This window comes from Motacilla alba, chromosome 5, assembly GCF_015832195.1.
Source record: "Motacilla alba alba isolate MOTALB_02 chromosome 5, Motacilla_alba_V1.0_pri, whole genome shotgun sequence".
Lineage (NCBI taxonomy): Eukaryota > Metazoa > Chordata > Aves > Passeriformes > Motacillidae > Motacilla > Motacilla alba.
Window position 1 is genome coordinate 6401983 of NC_052020.1, and position 17786 is coordinate 6419768.

Genomic DNA, 17786 nt, shown 5'->3' on the forward strand with positions numbered 1-17786 from the left:
GGGCAGAGGAGGGAGGAGCTGGGGAGGGCACTGCAGTCACCAGGAGAGGGTGGCAGGAACAGAGCAGCTGCTGGAGGAGAGGAAGGGGCAGTAGGGAGGAAGGAAAACATTCCACTGACCTGTTCCCTGTGGGGCAGCAGCAGGCAAAGGGGTCTGTGCAGATCAGTGGCACTTCCTGGTGCCTCTTGCTCCTTTGGGATCCACGTCCTAACGCAGCTCCTGCCAGGTCAGTGACATGAAGGAGAAAGTGCCCAGACCACCAGGAGCTCCTCACTCCCGTCTTGGTGGCTCCTCTCCGTGCCCTGTCCTGATGTTGCTCCCCAAGGCTCAGTGGAGTCATGGGGGAGTGGGGGAGTAGAAAATTGGAACTTTTCCTACTTCAGAAATTCAGTTCTTCTGAGGTATTTATCTGGGGTGTGGTTTTTGTCTTCTTTTTTTTTTTTTTTTTTGGTCTTTTATTTTTCCTTCAGGGGAAGTGACTTTTGTCAGAAGCGCTAAATGAAGATTTTTGTGATTGGCTCCTCTTTCCCTCCTGATGAGAAACATTCCTTCCCTGCAGAGTGTCCCATTCTGCAAATGCCTTCCCTCTCTAGATGGGTTTCTACCATTCCTGCTTCATCTTCCCTGAGCGGTTATGGTCCCTCCTGCAGCAGAGGGATGCTGGTGGTGCAGGTGGCACTGGAATGCTGCCAGCACAGGCAGTGCTGGTGATGCAGTTGGGTGTTTCTCAGAAACAACTTGTGTTCCAGGAAGGGCTCTGAGATCATGGCAAAAACATTCTCTGGCCCGAGGAAGCACAGGTGAGCTGCTACATTCTCCTATCCCGATCCCATCCTCATCCCTGCTCCCCATCCCCATGCTCACATGCCTCTCCATCCCTGCCCCATCCTATCACATCCCAGAGGTTTCCCAGATGGAGCCGCTCCCTGACTCCAATTGCGGCCTGTCAGGCTCTGTTGTCTTCCAGTGGGGAGATGTGGGATTGCCGGAATCCAGACCCTCTCCAAACCACTCCGATCCTCTCCTGACCCCTTCAATACTGCCTGCAACACCCCCGACCCCCGACCGTTCCTGGGGACCCTTGTTCCCCCCGAACAGCCCCGATCTTCCCCCGTTCCACCTGGGACCCCTTGAAGTGTCCCTGCTCCTCCTGGCCATAGGGTTCTTGGACCCAAGAGGGAGGACAAAAGCCCAGCCCCAATGTGCTCCTCAGGATCACACGGGATGATAAACGTGGCTGGAGCCAGTGCAGAAACAGATTTGGAGACCTGCAGTGGTTTTGGGGCAAGTTCTGTAACAAGAAACAAGAGCACATGGCCAAAGGAAAAGTTCAAGGCAAGGTCACCTTTAATATCTCAGCACTCAGTGAATGTGACCACCAGAGACCCCTCTGAATGATCCTCCAGGATCAGAAAAGGACTTTGAGAAGGAGGTGGATGCCGGAAATGAGTCCTAGGAAAGTGATGTTTGTGTATTAGATAAGAAAGACACTTTAATGACTCTGTGTGTTTATGATGGATAAAACCCCTGTTGTAAAGTCGCACCCCAAACAGAAATATGGAGAGATCTGTGTCCTTTTTAGGTAAAGAATTCCTGATTCCTAATGCTTCTCATTGTACTGAAAAGTTTATTCCAGCTGATTTTGGTATCACTTCCAGTTCCCATCTCCACTCCTCTCCCCATCTCATCCCACCTCATCCCATCCCATCCCATCCCACCCCACCCCATCCCATCCCATCCCATCCCATCCCATCCCATCCCATCCCATCCCATCCCATCCCATCCCATCCCATCCCATCCCATTCCATCCCATCCCATCCCATCCCATGGCTGCTCCCTGCCGTGAAGCGCTGCCCATTGGGCTCTCCTGCTCTCCAGTCAGGACATTTGGGATCAGCAGCATCCAGAGCCTTCCCCACCTCCTCCAGACCCTTCCAGAACCCTCCAACCCTTCTGGACCCCTCTGACAAACTCCAGACTGACCCTGGGGCCGCCTTTACCCCTATGACAGCCCTGCTCTACTCAGAACCATGAGCAGTGTCTCTGCTTCTCCCAGCCATTCCTGCTTTTGTACCTTAAAAGAAACAATTCAGCAAAGAACAGCAGGAATGGCATCCCATGCCTTAACCTTGCTCCCAGGCCTGACCCACTGAGATGTCTCAGGCGCTGACACACGTGAGAGAGCAGCATTTGCCCCACATTTGCCATGGCAGATGCAGACGTGTGTGCACACAGCCAGCCAGAGTCAGTGCAAGGTGCCTGTGAGAAATTCCCCTGGCAGGCAGTGAAATGCTGCCTGCGGATCCCTTTGCATCTCCTCCCTGTGCCAAGGGCTGGAGAGCAGCAGTTCCTGGGAGCAGAAGGTGTTTCTTATCAGCACCAGAGGAGCTGAGCCCAGGGGCTGCTCCTCAAGGCTGAGGCCTAAGGAGCATTTCTGAGATCCTACTGCAGCCTGGTGTTAGGAAAATTGATCGACAATCAGAGGTTTATGTCCAAAAAGGAGGCAGATGACTCCTTTTTCTTTATTCGAATAAATGGAGCAGCGGGGTATTCCCCTGGGATGTCTCAAATATTTGGAGAACACAGCCTCCCTTTTTATCCTAATTTCCCAACTGCATTTCCCTTCTCTCTTTCCCCATTGGCTGAGGTACTTGAGAAATACAGACTTCCCGATATGGCTGATAACGAAGATTTCCCTCTAATATATAACTCTCCCTTTTAATTTTGAATTCTTACAGAATTTAAGGGTTTTTCTTCCCCATTGTTTCTTGTTTGTAAAGACAAATCCACTATTCTTCTCACTGGAAAGGGGGTGGGGCATGCACCAGCACAGGGAGGGTGACAATTCAGATATTTATTCATCAGGTGAATTAAAGAGTCCCTCAGCCACAGTCCCAGAGTCCTTCAGAAGTGCAGCGGGGAGATTCAACAGACTCAGAGCACAGTGTCCATGGCGGGATCATTGCTGTGGGCAGTGTTTTCTTCTGTCTCCTCAAAGACCCTCTGGAGGGAGAGCCAGAGGGACCCCATGGAGCAGGGCCTCCAGCACCTCCCCACCAAGAAGCAAATGATGGGGTTGATGCAGCAGTGGATGCAGTTAAGTATGAAAGACACCTGGTAGGGCAAAGCGGCGTAACCAAACTGCTGCAGTAAATTCAAGAGGCTGCGGGGCAGAGTGAAGAGCACAATGAGGCAGATAACAATGTCGAGCCTCTTGGGTTGCAGCTGATGGGAGCCAGGCTTGGCCTTAATGAAGAGGCTTATGCGGGAAATGAGCACAACGGGAGCACAAACCAGGAGGTTGAAAGCGTACATGGAGAAGAGAGACACCCAGCAGTGCCCAGATAGCCGGAACACGCAGAGACAAACCATGGAGGCAAAGATAGCGATGAGAGCAATGAAGAAGGCCCCGAGCAGGGCATGCATTGCCTTCAACAGGCACTTGGGATGGTGGCAGCAGTTCCAGAGCGGGCAGTGGATGGACCTGCACCTCTTGATGCTGATGAATGTCAGCGTGTATAGCCACAAGCAGTATGACACCAGTGGCACCTCAAAAAGCAACAATGTGTACAGCAAGGGCAGGATGATAGAACAGGACACATCCTCCACCACAAAGAGCAGGGTGGAGGAGACCAGAAAGAGGAGGAAGAGGAAGTCAAAGAAAGTCAGGATGAGGATGTAACGGTTGGTTCTTTTCCTGGACAAATAGCGGGAGCCAAGGAGCCAGAGGACAGCCCCATTTCCAGCCAGCCCACAGAGGCAGATGAGCAGGGTGAGACTGTCTATGGCCACTTTGGTGGCATCTATCTCACACAGATCATCTCCTTCAGTGGGTGAGGCAGGAGATGGGGACACAGTGGTCACCTCCATGGATGGACGCTGGGCATGCAGTGGGATGTGGCCCCTGGCTGTGGTCAGAGTGGATGGGCAGTCAGTGCTTGGAGAATCCAGGGATGGACCATGCGACTCCTCAGCAGCTCCTGCAGTGGGAAGGATTCAGTGGGGAGGAGTGAGATGTGCAGGGGAGGAGGGTGGTGGAAATTGTGGGGTGGGAGAGGGAGGTGGGAGAGTTGGGCTGTTCGATGGAGGATGCAGAAGGTATGGACAGGGCAGAGGAGGGGGGAGCTGGGGAGGGCACTGCAGTCACCAGGAGAGGGTGGCAGGAACAGAGCAGCTGCTGGAGGAGAGGAAGGGGCAGTAGGGAGGAAGGAAAACATTCCACTGACCTGTTCCCTGTGGGGCAGCAGCAGGCAAAGGGGTCTGTGCAGATCAGTGGCACTTCCTGGTGCCTCTTGCTCCTTTGGGATCCACGTCCTAACGCAGCTCCTGCCAGGTCAGTGACATCAAGGAGAAAGTACCCAGACCACCAGGAGCTCCTCACTCCCGTCCTTCTGGCTCTCTCTGTTCCCTGTCCCACTGTTGTTTCGCAAGGCTCGGTGGGGTCACAGGGCAGGTGGAAGTGGATTTACAACTTCAGCTACGTCAGAGCTCCACTCCCTTGGAGTTATTTATCTTGAATATTTTTTTCTTTGCCACAAAGGTATTGGCTTTTGTCAAAAGGTTCCCATGAAGAATTTTGCAAATGGCACCCCATTTTCTTCTGATTAGGAGCATTTCTTCCCTGCAGAATGTCCCATACTCCATCTGCCTTCTCTCTCCCAAGAGAATTTTCTCTCCCATTCTCTCTTCCAAGAGAATGTCCCACACTCCAACTGCCTCATCGCTCTCTACCACTCCTTGTTTCTCTTCCCTGAGGGGTCATTGTTCCTCCAGGAGCAGAGGAATGCTGGTGGTGCTGGTGGCACTGGAATGCTGCTGGCAGTGCTGGCATGCTGTTGAAGCATCTGTCTGCTTGTCAGAAGCAATTCCCATTCTGGGAAGAGCTCCAGAATCATTGCCAAAACCCCCCCTTCACCCAAGGAGGCACAACTGAGGCAAGAATTCCCATTTTTGTCATTCTACCCCAGGCTCACACAGCCCAAGGGAAGGACAGCACTCAGTTGTTGCAGACAGGTTATCAGCACTTAGAGCCCACCCTAATTTCTGCCAATCCCTTGAAGATGCAATGAAAGCTATTGGAGACCAGGGTGCTGGGAACTCCCTGCCAGCCCTTCACCAGAACTCCTCCTGCTCCTCCTCAGTCCTGGGAACACTTGTGGTTGTTTTTACGTGATCCCAGACTGTCCCTTTGCAAGCAGGGACACCTTCCACTATCCCAGGTTGCTCCAAACCCCATCCAACCAGGCCTTGCACACCTTCAGGGATCCAGGGACAGCCACAGCCTCTCCGAGCAACCTGTGCCAGGGGCTCACCACCCTCACAGGGAAGGATTTCTTCCCAATATCCAATCTGAACTCACCTCTCAGTGGGAAGCCATTCCCCCTTGTCCTGTCACTCCATACCCTTGTCCAAAGTCCCTCTCCAACTTTCCTGGAGCCCCATTAGCTCCTGGATCATGAAGTGTTTGCCCTTGAAAGGACTGGGCTGGTGAGGGGATGTGAGATTCCATAGCTGGGGACACAAACATGGTGTCAGCAGGAAGAGAGGTATCAGTTCTGGTCCCAGGGCCACCACACACACCAGTTTCCAGGAGGAGCATCCCAGATCCCTGAGGCACATGTCAGCCTGGGTAGGAATCATCTTGGAATTCACTGTAGGCTGCTGTCTGACTGCCAAGGGAATGTAGAGGATGATTCAGAGGAAACCTGCAACTTTCTAAGGATTAAAGCCAAGAGAGCAGCATGGATTTGCCTCTTCTCAGAAGAAATTACCTTGCTGAAATCCTAAATCATCCCTCTGCTGTGTGCCAGTGCTCCAGCTCACACACAGAATTGATTATTGCATGAATCCTCTTGGAAACTGCGTGGTGAAGGTCCAGTGCCATTGAAGTTGTGGTATACAAGTGGCTAAACTAGATGTGAACCAGAAATCAAAGTTTCACAGGACATTTGTAGAGCAGGGTCCTAAGGATCCACACCCTCAGAAATGAGAGGGGGCAAGTTCAGGCAATTCAAAAGACAAGATTTTGGGAGTGGGGTTGCTATAAAATGGAAGAGCAGCTGAGGTGGAGACAAACTGCTTTGGCCATAGGTCTGGTTGCTGAGGCTGTCTCCTGTTCCTCATTTCCTGCACAGAGTGGAGAGCAGATGAGGAGCAGAGCCCTGATCCCGTGGCAGGCTCTGAAGCAGTTGCCTGTTTGTGAGAGCCCTGGAGAACACGAGCCAGCCCGGAGAACAGGGGGCTGTGCAGGAGCTGGGACAGAGCCCGCGCCGGACGCTGCTGGGGCTCAGCCCGCGGGCTGGGCTCCCCTTTCCCAAGGGAGCATTGCAGGGAACCTCCTGAAGATCCCGAGCCAGGGACAGCAGCTGCAGGGGGGGAGGTGAGGAGAGTGCACTGCGGGGAAGTTCTCCAGGCTGCGAGAGGAAACAAGGTCAGGCTCTTCTCTTTCACCCTAATCAGTGCCCCCTCATTGGGTGGAACCTGGTTATTGATTTTGGGGGCAGAATTGAGGACTGTAGGGAATTAAAAGCTAGAAATACTGAGGGAAAAGGGAGGGATTACAGAACCAAGTGTATTGCTGAAGGAATCCTCCAGCAGCTCACTGATAGCACCCGACACCTGGGAGTCCAGGTCAGATCCATCCAAAATCCATTTGCTCTGGGATATCTCCATGGGCAATCCTCTCCTTCTCCAATTGTTTTCCTCCTCCAGCTCTGTCCTGTCCACAGGCAGGAAGGAGGGATTTCCCTGGCTCTGGCACATCCTCAAAAGCCCTCTGGAAGGCAACACTAACAGAAGGGGGGGTGAATTCCTTTGCATAGCTGCCAGCCAGGAAGTCAATCAGAGGGACAACACAGGGGAGTCATCATCAGGGGGAATCATTGTGAAAAAGATGTGTTCCATCATACTATGGAACCATAAAATATCCAGAGTTGGAAGGGACCTACAAGGATCGTGGAATTAAGCTCCTGGCTCTGCACAGGACATCCCAACAATCCCAGCCTGTGCCTGAGAGCATTGTCCAAATGCTCCTTGAGCTCTGTCAGGGTGGTGCTGCGTGCAGCAGGGGAAGTCCTGCCTGGGATGGTTGTGGGTGACATGAGGAATCATCATGGAATGGTTTGGGTTGTGTCCTGGTTTAGGGTAAATTTGGGAGAAAACCTCCAAATGGGATCCCTCTAGTAAACAAATTCAAGCAGCCCCTCCCCCAGCTAGTTGAGGAAAAGATTTCCTTAGAGGAAAGTGGAAAAAACTGTTTATTTAACAAGCAAAGTATTCACAAGCGTAAAAAATGAAAACAATATTAAACAATAAAATCTCTTGCTGTTCTGAAGAGCTGGCAAATTCAGAAAGTCCTTGTTGTGGAGTGCAGTTTGGCTCACTCAGTCTCTTATCAGTCCCTCCGGTGCTGGAAAATGCCACGTCCCAGGCCCCGGGCCCACAGGTGTGAGCTGCCACTGCTCTTCTGGGATTTCAGTCCGGAGCAGGTTTGAACAGTTCCAAGAAAAAGAAAAACCACAGTCCAGGGAACTCCTCTGCCTGAGCTAGCTGAAAAAAACCTAAAAGCAAAGGAGAGTTCTCTGTTGCAAGTCTGTGCTGCAGACAGCACAGTCTGGGAGCAGGAATGTGGAGGAGCCAGCGCCAGTTTTCTGAAAACAAACTGCTGCATCTTCTCTCCCCCTCTTTGCTCTCAGAACCAGTCTTAAAAGTGAAAAACCTATTTCTGGGCTAAACAGATGAATGGGGATACAATTCAGCATCATAAAGTCACGCCAGGACAGGTTGGAAGGAATGGTAGAGAATCATCTCATTCCATCTCTCCTTCTTCCATGGGAAGGGACAGCCAGGAAACCTTTCGCTTTGCAGCCTTGCTCTTTTGAAAGGAAGCTCAAGTAGGGAGTGGCCTGGGTGACAGAGGAGACAAGGAAGGTGCTGGGAAGTAGAAAATGTACATGGAAGGATAATGGTCCTTCTTCACTTGCCTTGGGTGGGACTCCCTGGCTGAGATGTTCTTCCCTGGACAACAGGTTGTACGTTGGAAAGTTTTGTCTTTCCAACGGACAGGAAATGGGAGACAGGGAGAGAAAAACCGTCTCCGATGTCAAAGTTTCTCTCTTCTGTTAATTATTAACAACTCTGTGAATAAATGCTCCTTAGGTGTTTAACCTCACGTGTGTCTCCAAAGCCTGACTCAGCACCCATGGCTTTCACTCTCACTTCCCTTTCCAGAAGCAGTGGCACGTTGGATTCCCCTGGATATAAGGCAGTGGGAAAGGGAAGGACAACTTCCCCCTGAGCAAGAGATGTGGCTGCTGCCCAGGTCTCTCCCAGGAGGAATGAGGAGCTCTTGGCACTGCCAACATCATCCCAACCATTGCAGGCACGTGCCTTAGGAAGGGCTCTGGTATGAGACAGGTACCTGCCCTGCTCACAGACAAGCCAGAGGCTTTAGAATGGGATAAAAGAAGGAAATGAGCCATTCTGGACACTGTTTAACAGGGACAGGCTCTGCAGTGAAGCCTGGATGTTGTTCATTCAACAAATTCTGGGGCCTGAATTTCCACAATGGAGGTAAAACAAAAACCATGAATCCCAATGTGATTGAGGGGCAGTTACAGAATGACACAGATCCCTACAGCCTGGACTGTGGCTGAAGCTGCTGTGCAGAGTCGCTGTTCAGCTCCTCCTGAGGGGGGCCAGGTTCAGGAGGGAGGTGGTCAAGGTTTCCTTGGACACTGATGCTGGGGAACCAGAGGATGGATGGCCCCATTCTGCAGAAGAGCAGCATAACCCCTAATTTCTGTGCCATTAAGTGGTTCAAGCATCTGGTGATGGGAAATTCACATGTTTAAAGCTCTTTCTGGATACAGGCACAGGAGTTCAGTGGAGTTCACCTTTGATCCTAAAATTTGATATTCAGAAGGATTTAATTCTGGAATTAAAGAAAGTGACAAATTCCCACTGAAAGGATAAGGGAATGTTACTGTCCCTCCCCAGCTTTGCAGCCCTACCAAGTGTCCTTCCCATCAGCTGGGAATGCAGGGCTGGCTCTGCCGGACAGAAGGGGAAGGATGCTTCGTGTGATCCCAGCCCCTCTCCTGCCATCCAGAGGCACCAGCCCTGCAGGGATTTTCCCAGCCACCCTGTGCTGGGAGTGTCCCCAGGGATTAAGGTGTCCTATTCTTTGCAGGCAGGAGCTCCCTGCAAACACCATGAAACTCATCAGCTGAGCCAAAGGAGATGGAGTTCATTCCCTGGGGCTGAGGCCATGAGGGTCATCCCATGGGGAATAGAGCTGGGGAACAGCACAGAGCCCAGCTGCACTGCTTGGAGCCATGTGGATCCAGGAGGGAGGAGGAAAGCCATGCTCCAGTGTGCTCCCTGCAGAGCATCCCACAAAGATCACCCAAGGCAATGCCTCTGGTCCCTTCTCCTGCAGGAACACAGCACCACGGGGAAGGCAATCCTGTGGATATTGATTAATCAGGAATAACTGATTAATATCAAGGAAAACCCTCAGCTTCTGTGCGGAGGTCCTTCAGCAGAGCAGTGGAAGGCATCAACAGGCTCACTTCCTCATGTCCCGGGGGGCATCGTTGCTGTGGTCAGTTTTTTCTTTCTGCTACTCAAAGACCCTCTGGAGGGAGAGCTGGAGGGACCTCACTCTACAGAGCCTCCAGCAGCTTGCCACAGAGCAGGCCCTCCAGGAGCTCCCTGCCAAGAAGGAGATGAAGGGTTTAATGCTGCTGTTGATGCTGGCAAGCAGGAAAACAGCCTGGGAGGGCACATCGATGTAACCGAGCTGCTGCAGGAAATTGCAGAAGCTGAGGAGGAGAGTTACCAGCGCAGTGAGGTGGAGAACCATGTCACGCCTCTTGGGTTGCTGCTGCTGGGAGCCCCCCTTGGCCTTAATGAAGTCAATTGTGCCAGAAATGAGCAGCCAAGAGGAGCAGGATGCCGGTGTAAAGGGAGATGAGAGGTGCACAACAGTGTTCCTGTTCTTGTGATTGGCACAGGAATATCACAGAGGGAATGACAGTGAAGAGAGCAAAGAAGGTCCAGGACTGGACACTTCCCACCACCAACCACATTCGCTCAGAAAGGTCCCAGTGGCAGCAGAGCTTCCAGAGCTTGTCCATATACTGCACAGTGCCGCCAGGCCTCAGCCAGAACAGCGCCCAGTAATAGGAGACCACTGACAGCTGGAAAAGGAAACGCAGGTACAGCATGGGCATGACAGGAGAGCAGGAGACATCTTCCACCAGGAAGAGGAAGGCAGTGGGGACTGTGAGGAGAAGGAAGAAGATGTCGGCGACAGTCAGCTTAAAAATGACAGAGTTATTGTATTTCAGGCTGAGGAGCCGGAGGACAGCCCCATTCCCGGCCAGCCCACAGAGGCAGATGAGCAGTGTCACACTGTGCATGGCCACGCTGGTGACATCTGTCTCACACAGATCATCTCCTTCAGTGGGTGAGAGAGGATGTGGGGACACGGTGCTCCCCTCCACGTATGGACGCTGGGCATGCAGTGGGATGTGCCCCTGGCTGTGGTCAGAGTGGATGGGGCGTCAGTGCTTGGAGAATCCATGGATGGACCATGTGGCTCCTCAGCAGCTCCCTGCAGTGGGAAGGATGCAGTGGGGAGAAGTGAGATGTGCAGGGGAGGAGGGCAGTGGAAATTATGGGGTGGGAGAGTGGTGGGAGGGTTGGGCTGTTCAGGCACAGGGCAGAGGAGGGGGGACCTGGTGAGGGCACTGCAGTCACCGGGAGAGGGTGGCAGGAACAGAGCAGCTGCTGGAGGAGAGGAAGGGGCGGTAGGGAGGAAGGAAACCATTCCACTGACCTGTTCCCTGTGGGGCAGCAGCAGGCAAAGGGGTCTGTGCAGATCAGCGGCGCTTCCTGGTGCCTCTTGCTCCTTTGGGATCCACGTCCTAAAGCGGCTCCTGCCAGGTCAGTGACATGAAGGAGAAAGTGCCCAGACCACCAGGAGCTCCCCACTCGCGTCCTGCTGGCTCCTCTCTCTGCCCTGTCCTGGTGTTGCTTCGCAAGGCTCGGTGGGGTCACAGGACAGTCGGAAGTGGTTTTACAAATTTTGGCTTCCACAGAGTTCCACAGCCTCTGAGTTATTGATCTTGTTTTTCTTCATTTTCCCTACAAATTAAGTGGTCTTTTTCTTTTTTGTGAAAAACGATGCCACACTTATTGAAATGTTTAGACATTTATTAAACTGCAACAAGCGACAAGGTAAAAGGAACAGTGCTCGGTGCTCACTGGCAGCCAGAGGCCCACTGCCCAAAATAGAAACAGGCTTTGTACCCTCTTGGTAATCCATCCCCCACATTCAGACACATTCCGCTTTTCCAACACAGCTCCTCCTCCGTCCCGCCTTCCCAGGGTTTGTGCAGCGCTTTGGGCTTCGACTCCCCGCAATGGTCAGAGATCAGCATTGCAACTTTCGACATGAACACTGTACTCACTTCACAAAAACGCCAAAACTTAAAAGAAGCTTAAAAAAAAAAAAGACGAGGAAGGCTGCTCCGTGCGATCCCAACCCCTCTCCTGCCATCCAGAGGCACCGGCCCTGCAGGGATTTGGGAAATCACCGCCACTCCGTGCTGGGAGTGTCCCCAGGGATTACTTTATCACAGTACTGGCAAGAACACCCTGCAAACACCATGAAACTCATCTGCTGAGCCAAAGGAGATGGAGTTCATTCCATGGGGAATAGAGCTGGGAACAGCACAGAGCCCAGCTGCACTGCTTGGAGCCATGTGGATCCAGGAGGGAAGAGGAACGCCATGCTCCAGTGTGCTCCCTGCAGAGCATCCCACAAAGATCACCCAAGGCAATGCCTGTGCTACCTTGTCCTGCAGGAATACAGCACCGTGGGGAGGGCGATCGCATGGATATTTATTCATCAGGTGACTGAGGGAAATTGAGTCTCTGTGCTGAGAGAGAGTGGGCTGCACTGTCAAAGCAGCCCAAGTTGGCACAGGTGGCAGCTTGTCCCTGGGCGGCATCTGGATCAATGTGGAATTCCCGCAGGTAGCCGGTCCCTGCAGGCCAAGGGCCTCCCAGCAACTGTGCAGCATTTTTCCCAGGGGAACAAAACTCACCACCTGAGGTTCCTGAGTTCTAGAGAGTGAGATGATCCCTCTGAGTGTTCTCTTTTCCAGGCTAAACACCCCCAGTTCCCTCAGCTGGACTCTCCAGACCCTTTCCCAGCTCTGCTGCCCTTCTCTGCACTTACCCCAATGCTCCTCCTGCAGTGAGGGGCATTAAATATACACTTCGAATAAACCTTTTCCTCAGCAAGGTTTTACTTAAAACAATGTTTGTTTTACTAACCAACAGGTATGAAGGTTGCACTTTTTTCTATCCAAGCAATTCAAAATATGTTGGCAATGGTCATATGCTTGTCTATTTATGTTTTGATATTTAAAAAGCAGATGAGATCTAATATTTTTATGAAAAAACATTTGAGTTCTCCCCACCCCACACCTCCATGGGTTTATCAGCCAGAGCACAGCACTGACATCCAGCTGGGACAATTTAGTTGCAGTTTTCTTACTAGATATGATTTTACTGACTCCCTCCAATGGAGGAAGACAGCAAGGAAGGTGCTGCTTATCATGTCCACAAGCAAACTTTTTGGTGAAATATTTATATTTACGTTGTCTGATATTACTCACAACACCAAATTAACTTCAACACTGTAAATATCAGTACCCATAAACACTGTTTTTCATTTCAGCCCTGTTTGTGTCCAAACTAAAAGAATTTGTGGGGCTGTTTGGTGAGGACATACAATATCACATGACTGACTAACCAGAAAAACTACAAGGAATGCTCAAAAACAAGACGTGAATACTTTTTTAAAAAGGAATGTGGTGTGTACACAGAAAGAGGATGTCTGTTGATGCAAAAGCAAAGCAGAAGCTAAATTCCTTATTCATTCCATTACTTCAGGAAAACAAATATTTCACCTGTGCACTGGGTAAAGCCAGTGGTTTAGGTTCTCCTATGGTGAACTAGGCTTTAGGAACCAAGGAGATTTTTAAAGGAGCCTGAAAAAAAAGTGAACGTCTTCCTCAATTGTTCAGCTAAAAGTCCCAGAAGAAATCTTAAGATCTTAAGAGCAGAAAAAAAAAATCAATTACAATAGCAAAAAATGAAACACTCCTAAGGCTGAATCCATGAGCCGCAATTCAGATGTGGATCAGAAAGTCACTGTCTAAATCTATAGTCATGACAGAAATGCACCTGCTGGCATACCAGCAAGTTTTTTGATACTGAGGTACTTCTTTTGGCTGGACATAAATTCACACTAGGAAGAAAACAATGGTGATTAAAATATGCAAGAAATTCTAGTTCCATATCAAGAGCAGAGCGCATGTACTGCAACAAATATCAGAACCACAATAAAGATAACTGACCATCATAGTTCAGAGAGGATTTTTTGGGAGCTAGAACCTCCTAGCTATTTAATAATGTTACAAGTCAAAGACGGAGTACATTAAGAAGCTGCAAAGAATGAAATAATGCATTAAAATGACACTCAAGAACAAATACATCTCAAATTTTAGATTGGATCTGTGTAAAGAAAATTAAACTGTAAATTACCTGAAAAGGCTTGCTGACTGCCCAAATGTCAGCATTTACAGCGCTCATAAATATCTTTTTCTATGATTGTGTTTTTATTTGAGCTAAAAGAAAGCATGGCAAAGCACAGAAGCAAAGTTTTGGTTTTCAAACAGAGACAAGTTTATTTAGAGGCTTACATAGCTGCAATCAGCATGAAATCACAAGAGGATTCAGAGGTCATGGGCAGTGAAACACAGGTTTTCTCAGAGTCAGTCAGAACTCCTGCAGCTGTGGCACTGAGATCAAGCTCAAAACAACCCTTCTGAGGGAGCTTGTGCTGGAATTAACTTGGTTCCCCACCAGCTCCAGTCTCAAGGTGGCAAAATGTGCATGAAAGCTGTACAGCTTCTACGCCTGAAGTGTAGTCCAGTTTCTAAGCTGGTTAATTTTAAGAAAGTAAAAATGTATCAGTAGACAATTTCCTGGTTACTTCCAAAATGTAATGAAAGTGTAGTGACCAAGATATGGGCAGTCATCTACAAAACAAAATGTGTTTAGGGCTCAAAGGTGGGGCAGAAGGAAGAAACTCTTTAGACACAGAAAAAAACAAAAACCTAGCAACCTCCCCCAACAACAACAATGAAAACAAATAAACAAACAAACCCAAAACCCCCGCAAATCCTAAGAGCAAAGAACTGCTGAAAACCTGCAATCTGTTGGATAAACAAAACAGGTTGTAGGTGCTAAATCGAGTCTCAGAAAAACACCAAGTTTATCTCTGAGGGTAGAGAGAGGAACAAAGGGAATGGGAAAATGGCTAAAATTCAGATTTCAGAGAGCCAAGAGGGGCTCTCTGACAGGAAACCTGTATTGTGCAAAACCAGGTCACATGTCCCCAGGGAACCTGTAAATCCAGGGGTTCCCACTGCTGTGTCACTCAGGGTCAATTACTCACAAATTCCAGTCCATGCAAGCCCTGGTACACCCATGTGGGTTATCAGCTGCAAGACAAGCCCTGGAGATCAGGACCTGATGCTTTTTCCTGCCCTTGGGTTGGGGTTTGGGGTTTTCAGTGGGATTTTTGCTGTAATGGACCTTAATGAGTGCCCTGGGACTGACAGGACGTGAATCAGCAGAGACTCAGCTCTGTGTCTGGCCACTCTTTAGACTGCACAGAGAGCACCATCCACGCCCTGTGAGATGAAGCCACACCTCATCAAACAGCAGAAAACACCAGAGCAGAGCTGACCGGTGAACAAACAGAGCCTGGGCATGTGAGAGAGCTTCTGCATGTCAGCTGAGCCCCAGGAGCTGACCTTGTCTGCTCTGGCTCCTGTTGGGGTTAGATGAAAGGGGCTTAGGCTAATCTTGCCTCCTGAGAGCTGGGACAAGTCCCAGCCCACGGCTGATTCCTGCAGCTAAGCCAGCACAGGGTGTTTTGTTCCATCACAGCACCCAAGGGCTGAGCCAGAGCTGCCCCAAAACCGAAAGAGAAGGCATGACCTGCTGCAGCTGGGTGTGGGGCTGTGGGAAAAGGGCTGTGAGAGAGCCACCGCCACCCTGACACACAGAGGTGAGCAAGGACTCCAGCAGGGAAAGAGACAAATCAGAGGCCCAGCCTGTGTCCGGCCTCCAAGCTTGCAGGTAAGCTGAACTCAGAGTTTTTCTGATGTTATGGTCTCTCCTGATGTTTGAAGGTACAGGATTTTGTGTGTATTTTTTTAAATAACAAATACCTTTAAAAAAAAACCCCAGACTAGATTCCCTGAAGAAATAACATGGCAATAGATATATTTTCAGTCAAGAAACAGCTTAATAACACTTCCCGTATCTCACAAGCCTTTCTAGCATGTTTTTTTTTGTTGTTGTTGTTTTGGTTTGGTTTGGTTTTTTTCCCACAACAAATTTAGGCATTTGTTAAATCCCCCAGTGTTGACACTGAAACAAATCCCGTGACTGAACATCATCTCGTGGAAGAAGCTGGAACACCAGCTTGTATGGGGCTGTGTTCTCTACACAAATACTTTCAGCCACACAGGGTATAAATCCTCTGTCTCCCCAGCTGCCTGATGGTGACAGCAAATACAGATGTTGGAAACAGCTGTGCCTGCCTGAAAACACTGCAGCTGTCCCCCCAGCAGCTCTTGATTTACTAAGGCAGGCTTGCTAAACCCAGAATTTATAAAATGCCTCCACGTGGGGAGGCTGTGTTCACCTGGGGCGGGGGGGGGGCAAGAAGGAACGCTCCAGCTTCAGAAACTCTCCGGATTTAAATGACTTCGAGAGCCATTTAAAGGCTGAACACGAGATGGCGCCAAGTCCTTGCAGCAGCACCACCCAAATTTGGATAATTTCACCTGTCGCAGGTGAAATTCCAGTTACGGCAAGCAACCGCATTAGTGGCTTGCTTAAATGTTTTTTTAAAATGCTGAACGAAAGGCGCAATACCCTGCTGAAATGCTTTATTTAAGGACTGCACGTGTCAATGAAATCTTCTGGAATAAAAAGGGAAAATTGGGGGAAAACCCCCAAACTGCTCAACAAGTATAGTTCTCTCTGGCAAAACCATCTGCATATTAAGGAATTTTTTTTAAAACTGTATCATATCTGTCCTGGTAAGAAGACCTCTATATCATGTTTTCTGCTAAATTATGACAGAGGAAAAAAAAAAAAAAAAAAGAAGTTCTGTTTTTGTATCAAGTAGCTGTAGCTAGTGTGCAAAATCTCATTATTCTATTTTCTAAATGAGGAATTTCTACTTTTATGCAGGGGCAAAACATCATTATTCAAGTTGCCAACTTGAATGTTTCAAAATCACTCCATGAAACAAAATAAACCACAAGGCTACCTTAACCACTTAAAAAAGAAAGTTTGTGCCAGAGGAAATTGGTGATGTGACTGGCCACAAATCTCAGCAAAAGATAAAGCAGGCTGCACTTTCTAGTGGGACATAATGGATAAGCTGCATGGAGGCCATGGGGAAGGATTCTCCAACACATTGTTTCCTGTCTGCAGCTAATTTATCCCCATTTACAGGAAAGGAAATCCTTGAGTGTTTCAATGGGTCACTTTCTTCAAAGAAAAGAGATTACACAGCATTGCAGCTTTCACCATCCTGCATCATAGTGTTTATTTGTTGTTTTAATGCCGGTGTTTCCCAGCCTGCAGCCTATGAGGACAGTGATTTTGGGGGAAGCAGTGAAACCATACTGTGACTAACTTTTCTTGTCGTCTTGGAGAAAAGATTTCATGAAGAAGGATGTGAAATCTTGTGAGAATTCTTGAGTAAATTGATACTAAAATATCTGAGTGGTTGGGACTGAATTCAGACTACTTTAGCTGCAACTAATTCACTCTCCTTCATAAACAGGAAAATTACAGCTTCATAAAAACCTTTCAGCAAATATAACAGCAATTTGGAACATACTGCAAAGTGATGTATCAAAAAATGATTTTTTAATTTCCTGCCTTAGAATCATAAGTTTCTATCCAGGGAGCACAGCCATTTAGAGCCTTCATCTCAGGGTCTGTTTTGGCCCTGACCCCTCAGGGACTATGATCCATTTTGCCACTTTTCAGCACAAGAAAAGAACCCCTGGGTGCATCAGCCTAAGCACCATCCAGGCACACTTGCAGGATGAGGAATCTGGCCTGAACTGAAACTCGGCATTGCCAAAGTGACCCAAAATGTGACTGTGACACTGAGGAAGAGAAACTTGGTTAGGCCTGCTCAGTAAGTTTTAAGAATATAAAAATAAACCCTGGTGATTAAATCACCTTAGGATAAACTGTGGGGTCTCACGTGGGAGATCTGACAGATAACTTTGTTTTTTGAGATGGAAGCAATGAAGATGGTTGGTAAAGCCGTGTCCAGCAGTGCTCTGCTTTGGGGCTCCTGACTTGTTTTTCTCGTGGGTCTTTTCCGAGAAGGATGATTCTGCTCTCCCTGAATAAACCCCATTGTCACATAAGAGAGGCAAAGACCTAGCACAATGCCAGCTTTGTGACAGCCATGGGTCTGCACCACTGCAGCAAAGACACAGACCACTCTCATTGAAGGGGGCACTTCTGGAATGGTAATTAGCCAAGAGGCCAGCAGAGCTGAGGGAGCGCTCCTGGAACCCACTGCACTGAGAGAGGTGCAGAACTCACTCATTACAACGATAGCAAACAGGACAGACAGGACCAACAAGCTAAAGGGA

The 17786-nt window shown here is 49.4% G+C and overlaps 2 protein-coding genes across 2 annotated transcripts in view; one reads left to right on the top strand and one right to left on the bottom strand.

Annotated features, from left to right (window-relative positions):
• Nucleotides 1–2561: 2561 nt before the first annotated feature.
• Nucleotides 2562–3977, bottom strand: MRGPRD (MAS related GPR family member D). Its single transcript, XM_038139681.1, has one exon. The coding sequence runs from the start codon at nucleotides 3868–3870 to the stop codon at nucleotides 2935–2937; it is 936 nt and encodes a 311-aa protein (XP_037995609.1). The 5' UTR covers nucleotides 3871–3977; the 3' UTR covers nucleotides 2562–2934.
• A 10881-nt stretch (nucleotides 3978–14858) lies between these two features.
• Nucleotides 14859–17786, top strand: part of PPFIBP2 (PPFIA binding protein 2) — a 97726-nt gene continuing 94798 nt past the window's right edge. The window contains exon 1 of the mRNA XM_038137392.1: nucleotides 14859–15228. The gene's annotated coding sequence lies outside the window, so the exon portion shown is untranslated. The remainder of the gene's footprint in view (nucleotides 15229–17786) is intronic.

Bases quoted from the DNA above. Each gene is read 5' to 3' on its own strand.
- MRGPRD (XM_038139681.1), bottom strand. From the start codon at position 3,870: ATGGAGGTGACCACTGTGTCCCCATCTCCTGCCTCACCCACTGAAGGA.